Source organism: Primulina tabacum, chromosome 12, assembly GCF_025594145.1.
Source record: "Primulina tabacum isolate GXHZ01 chromosome 12, ASM2559414v2, whole genome shotgun sequence".
NCBI classification, from domain to species: domain Eukaryota; kingdom Viridiplantae; phylum Streptophyta; class Magnoliopsida; order Lamiales; family Gesneriaceae; genus Primulina; species Primulina tabacum.
In genome coordinates, this window is record NC_134561.1 from 34352892 (window position 1) to 34365477 (window position 12586).

A 12586-nucleotide genomic window follows, 5' to 3' on the forward strand; every position below is an offset into this window, starting at 1 on the left:
TGATTTTCATAATATTTTTTTACGTTTTATTTTAATATTTAAAGGCTGGGATTGATCTTAGATGACGATCTGTAATGACCAGATCATCCCCGCCATTCCAATATTTTTTAATTAATTTTTAATTTTAAAACAACTAAAATATCTTACAAACAGCTTCGAGTTGTTTCAAGGTCTAGCAACTATTTGCGTGCATTGACAGGTTCATAGTTGGAGATTGAAGAAACAAAAAACTGATCCTTTACAATGTGCAATATACAAGATTTCGAGCATTCTTATTCTTTCAAATGTCAGGTTGTTCACTAGTATATGCTTACCTTTCATATCAGATTTTCAAGGATTAAACTACGATACTTCACCAACTCTAGCAGTTTAAAGAAATTAGTTGAAAAATTCTGTTGTATCTGTCTGAATCAAGAGTTTCGAAGACATCCAAAGTTTTAAGTATTGTTTAAGTTGTCATTAAGAGTTTCAATTTAAGCTGTGATAAATCTTAATCGAAGTGAATTTGTATAAGTGTTGTATAAATCAAAATCTTTTAGTGGATTCTTTACTAAGTGGAAGAAGAACTGACATGTAAGTTATTATTCTCTGAATATCTATAAATTCTTGTGTGCGTTAGTCTTCTTCTCTTTGATTCGCTTTTTATTTTCTCTATTTTTTTCTTTTTATTTCCTATGTTTTTGGAGTTTGTCGCTTACTCAACTGCTCAGCTGATTTTTCCTTGGAAAATGATAACTCCATTGTTGCAGCAACCAAGACTTTTATCAGTTGGGTGGTAGACTAATCACAGCTTTGCGATATGTTAATACATCGTGTAGTTTCAATTTGCTAAGATATTTAGATTCTCACATTGCTGACATTCCATTCTCTTGAAGGTTCTTTCATCACTTTTAATACAGCTTCTCAATTGCTATATACTTTTCCAAGAACACTTAGTTCAATCACAATGCTACTGACTCTTTCATGAAATTCTAACATAGACTCTTCAGGCCTCATCTTGATGCTATCAAACTTATGTATCGCGACACGACAGGTAATTTGTTTTCTTTAGTTTGATCATTGCCTTCATAGAGTTGAATAAGTTTCTCCATATTTCTTTGGTAAATTTGCACATCTTGATCTTGATGAATGTGTTTTTGTCCAAAGTTTTGTACAGTATGTCTTTAGTCAAATTTGTCCAACTTTACTTTCTTTTTATCCTTACTCGTCCATTCAGCTCTCAGCTTTTCAATCATCTGAATTGAACCATCAATAATTGCAATAGCTGTATAGCCTCCTTTATAGTCATTGGTCCATCAGTAATGATTTACCATATATCATCTTGTGCAGCTAAGTGTACCTGCATTTTGATTTTCCAGCCGTCAAAATTATGTTTAGAAAACATGGGGATGTAACTAAAGGAGGCCATTATCTGAATAGTTTTTAGAAATGAGAATTAACATATCTCTGATACCACTTGTTAAGATTGTGTGATTGGTTAGAAGTAGGTTGAATAAACAATTACACTAGTTTGTCCAAAATTTTTTGTTGGGTTAACTACTTTGAATTTAGTAATTCTTGCAAAGTAAATGTCAATTGGCTAATCACATAAGTTATATGCAAAATGAAACTAAATTGACAGATTGAATACTCAAAATTGCTAAATGAGAAAAAAAAAGTTGGGTTAAGAAAAGTAAGTCGACTGAAATGTAAATAACAAAAATATGTTTTATATGTTCGGATATTTGAATAAATCCTATGTCACCTATTCTTCCTCGTGGGAAGGAAGTTCACTAGAAAAATTTGGAGACTACTTACTTAAACAATACTAAACATCGCAGCTGGTTGAAACTTCCAGTTTAGCTTACTTAAACAACAATGAAAATTACACTAGATTTCAGTTTACAAGTATTTTAAAATGAAAATAGTAAGCACAAATTGACCTCAATAACATGATACAATACTTAAACATGTACTAAGAAATCTTGAAAGTAGTTGAGCTATTGAAACTTGAATACTTGAACTTATGCGATGATTCTAGAGATCCTAACTGATTTACAAGGTCTACTATTTATGGACTTGGATTCAACAGTCAGTAAAATGAAATATTATATCCGTTCCAAATATAGTAGCCATTAATCCTGTCTTTTCCACGTCACTATCCTTTCTGAAAATTCGTACATTTTAGGTAGTGCTCGCGGATTTTTGACAATTAAGAGACTCTCGATACTCAAGACTTTAATTTATCAAATAATTCAGTTTTGTAAATATGTGTAATCTAATTGATTCTTTAGAGAATGTTTCTTCATTTACTTAACTATCTTTCAGTCAGTTGATCTTTAGCTATCAGTTTGTAGATCTGATAACGTTTAGGCTTCAAACAGATTTTGTCTTATAATACTTTCAAGTTTAGGTCATGTTCATTTTAGCTCATTATGAGTTCAATTGCTCAATTTGTTAAATCACCAAAACTTAATTGATTCAACATATTTATTTATTATTTTCAAGAGTACATATCATGACTTGTCTTGTTTATATGAGATAATGTAGATATATTTAGTCGTGTTCTTTACATTTTTTAATAATTTCATATAATGATTTCGGTAATTTGAATAAGTTTGTTTTTCAATCAATATAGATTCTTCGATGTGATATTGTATTTTTTTTCTCTTTTTTGCCGAACAATTAAACTTTATATAGCATGTGTACGTTCAAATTGTTTTTCTTCGAGATTGGCTATGTAAAAATTTTATATGTTAAGTCGATGTTATTTAAAAAACTAGGATGCTTATGGTTTCTTTTTGTAAATTTTTTTGGATATTTTTTTGGTTCAAAAACGAAGTTGTAGGATCGAGCGCTTGCCACTATACCAAAAGCTATAGCTTGTGGTAACAGTGTGACTCAAATATTTTAAATCATACAGCATTTCAAACCCCATGTTTTAATTGCTCTACTCAGCAGGGACAATTATTGCACCCAACAATCTTTCTGTCAATAATTGAAATCTTCGCAATCAACGAGAATCGAGCCCATGACCTTGACTTCCAATACCAATTGTAGAACCAAACACTTGCACCTTTATCAAAAGCTATAGCTGGTGGTAATGACACAACTCAAATGTTTTAAACTATACATCAGCTCAAGCACTACGTTTTGATTGATCTACCCAACATAGACAATTTATATACCCAACAAGAGTTTTTTCTTTTTCATTTAAATAGAAAATGTGTATATTTATTATTCATTATTATTATTAAACGATTATACGTTGGAGTGAAATATTAATTTGAAACTTATCAGAATTTTTAATAATATTGATTTGATGAAAATTTTGAGAAAATGTGATGTATTTCAAAAAATGAAACGTAGTTGTTTCCCGATTCTTACTACTCTTCATTCCTTCATTTTTCCTCTCATTTCATTTTGAAACAAGATTATAAATCGAATCCCATGAATAATTGGACTATGACGTCAAAGTGAATATCATTTTTAAAAATAAAAACTATACAAGCAAAAAAAATTATATTTATATTTTAGATTTGCTATATAGATATGTGTTAAGCATTTTCACATTTTATTATTTGTATTTAGACATGAGAAGATGGAATCTTATCCTCTGGTTTTAAATAATTGATTTGTCTGTTTTTTTATGATGATTTATTATTTATTGATTGAAACTTTTATTATTTTGAGACATATATAAATATCCAAAACCTTTGAAGGAAAAGTTTAAATTATAATTATTTGATTTTGGGTGATGCATGACCTAAAATTTGTGATGATTATGAATTGTCCGCATGTATGAAAAAGAGGGCTGAAAACTTATTATTTTAAGTATTGATTTTAGTTTATTTACAGGGAAAAAAGCAAGAAACACAAAAGTTTTGTTTCAACAAATTAGTTGTTGAAAATAATGATGTGCTGTCAATGGTGGTGGAAGATATGAAAAAATAGAACGACTCTTAAAAAAGGAGAAAATAAAATGGAGGAAAATCCTAAGCATCAACGGATCAAATAAACAAAACAGACAAGTATCAAAGAGATTTATCAATATCTAATGATAAAAAAGAAATATCTAAATTGCTGAATTTAATCGAAAAAAAACAGGAAAAATAAATAAGAAAATGATGAAAAAGAAACTGAATGATTCAAAAATCAAACAATAAAATAATTGAAGAAACCGTGATGGTTTAAAATTATAGATAAACCGTGAAATACTATTTTTCTTTATTAAATAAGAGGTGAAAAAATTATGTGTCTACATTCATTTGCAATATGTATGACCATTCATAATGCACTCAAATTTGTTACGCACATACAACAAACATGCTTAGCACTAGTATATATCTATAAACTAAACTACACATCTTATTCATCTTCCCACCCAAATTAATTAAATAACTTCCGCCTCAAATTTCTCTTTCTCAGATTAATTATTAATTTTTTCCTGTGCAACTTATATAGTGCATGCCTAGGTAAAAAAATCTAACTGTGTGGGTCGATCGATAGCGTTGAATGGATTTTTTTTTGTTTTTTCAGGATTTGATTCTCTACTGAGTTGAAAATACAGCACTTGATGCTGTGTATTTTTTACACTAGATGATCACATCATATGAGATAAATTTAAAAAGTTGTCAGATTAAACGAGATGCTCATGTGATCATCTCGTGTAAAAAAGTGCAAAACACTTGACTGACCGTGTTTTCAACACAGAAGAGAATCTAAATCCGTTTTTTCAACCTTAAGAAGCAAATTCTTATACGGACATCCATTACTTTCTTTGTTTGCTTTAAAGTGAGTCAAATTTGTCCTCTTTTTAAATTTTTTTAATTTTCGTGACATAATATAGAAGAAAAGAAGAATTTTCCTTAAAGATTCTTTTAAGAATAAAGAAAGAAGAATATTTTTCCAATTTCTATTTATGATTTGTTCCTGTTCGTTGAATTCCAAAGACATGTACGATAAAATTGAAGAAAATGACGACAGGCCCGTCTTATGATGTAACATATATAAAATTGTGCTAATATGTATCAATTAACAATTCATTTTTTGTTCTTGCTTTATGATTTTCACCTTCAAATTATATAGACGGTTGGGTGCAATAATTGTCTTTGCTTGGTAGAGCGATCGAACCGTGGTGCTTGAGCTGTTACGCGGTTTAAAAGATTTGAGTTGCACCATTACTACTAGCTATAGCTTTTGTTAAAGCGGTAAGTGTTCGGTCCTACAATTGGTATCAGAGCCAAGGTCACGGGTTCGATTCCCATTGATTGCAAGGAGTGCAATTATTGGGAGTAAGATTGTTGGGTGCAATAATTGTCCCTGCTTGGTAGAGCGATCGAATCGTGATGCTTGAGCTGTTGTGCGGTTTAAAAGATTTGAGTTGCACCATTACCACTAGCTATAGCTTTTGGTAAAGCGGCAAGCTAATATCGAGATTTCACATAGATATGTATGCAGTTATCTTTTATAACTGTTTAATCCATTGAAAAAATGGTTGTGCGTTTTCTAATGCTTAGTTAATATGTGTATAATAGTAAGAACAAAAAAAAACATACCTATATAAATGAAACCGCGAGATAGTAATTTAGAAGAGAAGTATACATCGTAGAGTTCATATAGCACTTGCTAAAGGTGGAAGAGTAGAAATTACAATCAAAAGAACCGACGAAAAATTCAAGGACGGAACCGGGATCATTATAATATGTCTTAAGGTTCAAACACAAGTTACACAAGATCATAAGCACTTATTAGTTCATGATGGGAAACGCCAGAAAAATGACGAAGAACATCACGTACAAATTATTGGTTAGCTAATAGAATGAGTGGCATCATGATGCCTTGATAACTTGAATTCCATATGTATTCATATTCAGTGATTATCTTGTTTTGGTGGCGAAGCTACGAGACAAAGTGGGATTTTCTTATGCATTGTGATCCCAAGTGCTTCTTCCATATCAAGCTCTCGTGGTGACATTCCATGCGGGAGCTCCCAATCGAAGAAAAATAAGAGATTCGCGAGCGCGAGTTCTACCAAGGAAATGGCAAAGTTGATTCCAGGGCAACCCCTTCTGCCAGCACCGAACGGCAACAGTTCAAAATGCTGTCCACGGAAATCGATGTCTCTATTACAAAATCTTTCTGGATCGAATTTTTCAGGGTTTTCCCAGTATTTCGGATCCGTTCCAATTGCTGTTGCATTGAAAATGACTCGTGTCTTTGCGGGGACTTCGTATTTGTTGTCAATGGTGCAGTTCTCGGTGGTTTCTCTAGGGACCATTAACGGGGCGGGTGGATGGAGTCTTAATGACTCTTTGATGACTAATTTTAGATAATTTAGTCTTTGGAGATCGTTTTCTTCTACTTTAACCTTTCCTTTGCAAGCTTTTCTCACTTCTTGCTGAGCTTTTTCTTTGACTTGAGGGCTTCTCATGAGCTCCGCCATTGTCCATTCAATTGATGCAGATGAGGTATCAGTTCCAGCAGCAAATATATCCTGCAAATGTTCATTGGATAACTTTGAAATGTTATCTTTACTTGAAGCTAATATCAACAATTCTTTCAATAGGCGTCCGATTAGAACAAATATAGGTCGTTTAATTAGTTTGGTGAAAATATGAAGAGACAATTAAATGGAAACTTTTAAGGAAAAAAATACAAACCCCGAGAACACCCTTGACATGTTCATCTTTCAGCGTGATTTCTTGATTGGGGTCCTTCTGAATTCGAAGCAACACGTCGATAATGTCTTCGTGATCAGGTTTAGCCCTGTTGGGGTCACGATGTTCTTCAATAACTTTGTCGAAAAAGGTGTCTATGTCCAGAAAATTCATGTCGATCTTCCGGTCCACACCATTAAACTTGTTAATCCAAGCCAGCCATGGAAAAAAATCCGCAACATTAAATTCTCCAGCCAAATGCTGCACGTCAAGAAGAATCTGCTGGAACTTATTCATTCCGTCCAAATTCTCACGATCATCAGTGCTCATCGTTCCAAAGGCCGCGCGACAGACTACATTATTCGACAGTGAAAATATCAACGAACTCAAATCTACAGGATTCCTCCCATGTTCAGATACACGATGAATCATGAGAGCCACCTCTTCGTCCCGTATTTTACCAAAAGATTGGACCCTTTTCGCCGTCAACAGTTCCAAAACCGCGATCTTTCTCAGTTCTCTCCAATATTCCCCGTATGGTGCTAAAGAAATATTGGATGAATTGTAAGCAAGTTTCTTGGCTATATACAATGAGGGCCTGCCCGAAAAAGCAAGATCATGTGATTTAAAGATTTCTCGAGCCATGTCGGCTGATGACACTACCAACGTCCTCACGGACCCCAGATGCAAGAGCATGAGATCTCCATGTGTTCTGGACAACTCGTGAAGTGATCGATGAGATAACCTTCCAAGCTGATGAAGATTTCCTATCAGTGGGAGCTTTTTAGGGCCAAGAGGGAGCTTTCTTGTACCGAAACCCCCTGTTCTTCCCTTTTTCACAAGTAAGAACAAGAGTAAAGGTGCGATCAAACTGAGAAAGAGTATCCAGAAAATCTCAGAACTCATTATTTTCCGAAGGCTGTAGATTGGGTGAGATATCTACAATTTGTTCATATTTTATATACATCTTGTGGATAGGTGAGGTGCAACTTGACTGCCGTCCCTATCTCTCCAAAAAGTCTTTTTTGAATAAAATGCCATAATTTTGAACGTCTAAATAACCGATGTTGTCAATAATTTATCATCATAAATATTCCAGGCCCACATCTACGCAATTGCAGAATAAATCTTTATAGAAATTATTTCGTATCCATGATCGCTTTACGAAAATGATTAATCTAAGTTGCTATGAGATATGAGATATGATTGTAAGCTCTTATAAAGTAATTTAAACTTTCATTTTCAACCAATATAGGATAAGGGTATCACAACATATTTCGAGCTCCAATCATCATAATTTTTGTTACTTTCTGCGGTCACAAGGCGTGTCCATTCTTTACTTCAGGACTTCTTCTGTTTTGTTCCTTTTTTCAAGGTACCATCTTTCTCAATCTTTTGTATTTCTTTTCAACGTTGTTCCGGATGTTCCCTCAGTTTCGTCTTGGTCTTCTTCATCACTTTTAACATCTTGTATTTCGGTAGCGGATTTTGACCAATCATTGAGCAAATATTGGGCTTCCAAATTTTTCTTTCTTAAGCTAGAAAGTATATTTCCTCTGATACTAAAAGCTTGGTCCACTACGATCTTTGAAACAATTAAACTAGAATTCTTTTGCCATTATTGACAGAATTGAATATACTTGTATTTTTTGCTACCTCTATCGCAATATGTCGAAAGTTTCCTCATCTGCACCACTAAAATTAAAAATAGTGGTAAACTAATTCTCAAGTTCTTGACTAGAACTTGAGGATCCTTGTGGACGTTTCGTCCGTCTTTTAATAAAAGTTATGTTTTAGTAATTTTAGAAGTGATATTATTAGTGATGGTGGATTGTGGTTCACGTGGAACATTTTTTCTGCTTTATTTGGTGTTATATTCATTATAAATATCATATAAATAATTTCTAATATTAAACAAAATCAATGAGTTAGATGGAACCGTTTCCATAGTAGAGTCTAAAGAATCATAATATAATGTTATCATTTCTTGTAAATCATCTAATCTAATTTGTATATGATCTAAATAAAAAATACATAAAAATATTTCAGGAATTTACAAAAAATATTTTCCCATTTTTATTTCATGACATAAATATATTGAACTAAAACATTATCACTAGATTTAATATCTTCACTAAAAATACATAAAATGTGGCAACAATGTGTTGATGAAAAAATAAATGTTAGGATCGAAAGATTGATTTAGAATGGAGGTAAATAAATAATCTCAACAAATTCCAAAAATATTTTGGCTCGATTAGCAACACTGAAATATAATATTCTTGTCGGTTGGAAATAAACTCACTGATAAGGTTTGGACACAAAAATGGCTCACGTTAAGAAAAATTATGCTATCAAATAATGAACAAGAAAAGGCTAACCGATTGTCAATAATACGAGTTTGTTTCTGGATGTTCGAGACTTCAATACTCTTACGCAACTCACTCTCCTTGCGAAAGAATTTCACTAAAAGACTTTGTCAATTAAAAACACTTTGCAACTGCCCATTTCTGCGGGACTTACCACTCTGCCTATCTGAAACTCATAATATATCACCGACTTAAACATTTGAGCATTAAGACTTTTTATTCTCCATTTCAAAGGTTTTTCAAGAAATTCTGTGTACAAAAATGATCTTCAAATATCAGAATGGAAAATTTAGCATGTGTTTCCTATGATCAACTGAGCTCTTGAAAATTGCTTTTGACTTCGAAGATCTTTTCTCAGATAGATAGAAATAATCAAGTGAATAATCGAGAGTTCTTGAGTATACCCTAACTGATCCATTTATAGGCAATGTCAACAATGATTGTCTTTTTCAATCTATAAATCCGTTACAAATAGAAACGTCGTTGTGCTATGTCATCATCTTTTCTGACAGATATTACACTTTGGGTTGTGCGAATGGACTCTAAAATTCAATGGACTAAAAAAACTATTACATGATATCTTCTCCAATCATTAGGTGGGTTTATTCTTCAGGAATGATTAGAGATGTTCAGACAATGTTTTATTTAGACTAACTGATCCACTAGGTCAAACGAATCCATCAGTTGTTCCTTGATCAACTTGGCTTCTTTTCGGCGACCCTTTTGTATCATCTTGCCTACTATCATTGACCTTTTGGTTTCAAAAAGTTAAACTATCGGATTTGCTTAGGCAGTCGGTAAGACTCTGATTAATAGTTTATCTTATGAAACATATACATATGAATAATCAATTTTTTTCTTGAATTTAGTTCGACTAGGCTCTGTAATTATCCATTGGATCAGCAAGATTGTTAAATCACAAATGTTCTAACAATTTTCCTCTATTTTGGTGTTTCACAAAATTTAAGAACTTGTGATAGAAACAACGAATTCATTTAATAGATTGAAAGAATTTACACATTCTACAAAAAACAATTGTTAATCTGAATAAGTCAAAGGCACAAAACTGTTCTAGGCATTGCACTATCTCTCTCTTCTTATGATCTTTAGGTCTAGAGTGTGAATGCTTGCTACTAGAATAAGTTGGATTTAGTTTTCATATGGCTTTTTTTTCAACACCATAAGGTGTTTTTATGTAGGACAATAATGTGGCTAACTGACTGGTAACTCCATCAATATTCTCATTAAAGTTTGATTGAACTTTCTCAATCCTGGTGCAAATTTGAAAGTTATTTGTTTGAATCTGTCCACCAAGATGAGTAGCAATAGTCGTCTGATCCTTCTTGATCAAGTCTATCTTCATAAATATGTCAAACATATTCTTGGATATGTCAAAGGCCTTCTTGAGCATTTTATCCTCAAAGATAATCAACTCTTCTTCAGTATTCAGATGTTCTCTCATCAAAATAGTAAGAGTTGAAGAAATGTAGGTAAAACGGGAGTGAATTTTGTCCAACGTATTTTCTTTAGTTATATCAAGATCAGAAGATGAAAGCTCGATCTCGGGTAGTTCCTTAGCAGCAACAAAAGTCAGATTGGGAGCCCGACTGTTTGAAGGACCAGCCTGCTCAATCATCAATATCCCTGGATTAGCTTGACTCACTGGCTCTTCCATTGAAACTTTAGGCATAGCCTGAATGATCTGATGAACATCTCGTTATTGTGGCTCTGCCACAAACACTTCTTCAACATCACGAGTTGTTCCCTGAGGTACTATTGATACATTCAAAACAACTTTTGGTATTGCCTTCGCAGACTTGCGCAATAACTCAAAACTATCTTGATCAACAAGTGCTATCTCGACAACTTTTTATTCAATAGCTTTAACAAAAATTGCTTCATCAAACTGTCTCAACAACTTCTTCTCTCATCAGTACATCCTTGGATGGAATGACTGTAAGAAATATGACACATGTTATAAGAAGTATCGTGTAAGAATTTGCGACGGCCAAGAAAATTTATATGCGTACACGATTCTTCTTCTGAATCTCGGCTCCTGATACACTCATCGATGATATGAGAAATGCCTATAAATAGCAGCGATTGAGGTCCCTAAGCATACACACCTCATAAGAAATTTACACAATCTATTGAGAGGGTAGAGTGCTTAGAAGGCATCGATCGAAGGAAAAACAAAGAAATCAAAAATTTTCAATGGCCGGAGGTAATTCTCGATCCGCTTCCGCATATTATATATCATGTTTATATATATGTGAAAACATGATTTTTGAGAAAAAAAATTCTAACATTTGGTATCAGAGCCTTTATACCTCTGCCTTGAAATTTTGTTTTCATATCATGAAATTTTGGGAAAATAATTTTAAATTTTACGTAAGAAACTTGAAATTTAAAGTTTGGAGATCATAATATTAAGAAACTTATCTGAGAATGTTCCACCTTTAAAATCTTCCTTAAAGTCTTGAAAATTGGAGAATTTCTAAAAAATTTTGAATGAATTTTCTCTATGGGAAAAATTGCCGAAGATGTTGCAGAAGAAAAGAGGTTGAAGATAACTCTGCAAACTGACTTCAATAATGAATTATGAATGCAAATAACGTGCATGTGTGTGGAGAAGAATAAGCTTGCTGGAGTCTATTATCACAGACAATGAGACCTACACAATTTAAAACAATTAAATACATGTTCAATTTTTCCTTTCATGTGCCGATGTCTCAATTATCATCATCATCATTATTTTTTTTAAAAAATAATAATAATAATGTGGGGCCCATATATTTTGATTGTCTTCAATTCTAGGTTAAATTATATATATTTATTATTATTATTATTTAAATAAATAATTAAGGTGTAATTAAGGTATATGTATAATTTAATATACATGTAGCATTTGGTTAAATAATTTGTACATATTAAAATAATTCAAAGATCAATGTAATTTTTAATACATGTTTAGAAATTATGTTTGCATGTTAGATAAAATGTCAAATATTATGGATAAGTGTTTGATGTGTACATGCAAATTTAATATTATATTTGCATTTATTTTTTTAAAATGCAAATTGTATTGAAAAATATTTTGGTAAATCAATATTCACATTATGTTCATATTAAATTATATTAAGTTGTTTATAATTTAAAATGAACATATCAAGTAAGATGTTGATATAATATTATAAAATATTTCAGATATTTACAAATGAACAAATAATCCTCACTTTATCATTACTCTGATAAAAGAGAAAAACTGATGAGGAGCCCACATTTTCACATAAATGTGATCCTCACTTTATCACTACTCTGATTGAAGAGAAAAACTGATGGGGAACATATTTGTTCATATTAAGTAAAAATGTGAATATAAAGTTATTTAATTAAAAATTTTGGCTTATAAAGATTCACATAAATGTGGATAATTAAAGTTAATAATAATTATAAGGTGACATGAGAAAACATGATCTGGGGAGTTCTTCATATATCGGTTTAAACTGTCTTGACTAGCCACTGGTCTCCCTGAGGATTGTTGCTCTGACTAGGAGTTAGGTATTTAAAGGGCCTTAG

General features: G+C 32.2%; 1 protein-coding gene across 1 annotated transcript; it reads right to left on the reverse strand.

The window, feature by feature from the left end:
• Nucleotides 1-5659: 5659 nt before the first annotated feature.
• On the reverse strand, nucleotides 5660-7649 carry LOC142520909 (strychnine-11-hydroxylase-like). The gene is made up of 2 exons (XM_075624065.1): nucleotides 6642-7649; nucleotides 5660-6475 (listed from the first exon to the last, which is right to left on the reverse strand). Exons 1-2 carry the CDS (start codon nucleotides 7542-7544, stop codon nucleotides 5852-5854), a joined length of 1527 nt encoding a protein of 508 aa, XP_075480180.1. The 5' UTR covers nucleotides 7545-7649; the 3' UTR covers nucleotides 5660-5851.
• Nucleotides 7650-12586: the final 4937 nt, after the last annotated feature.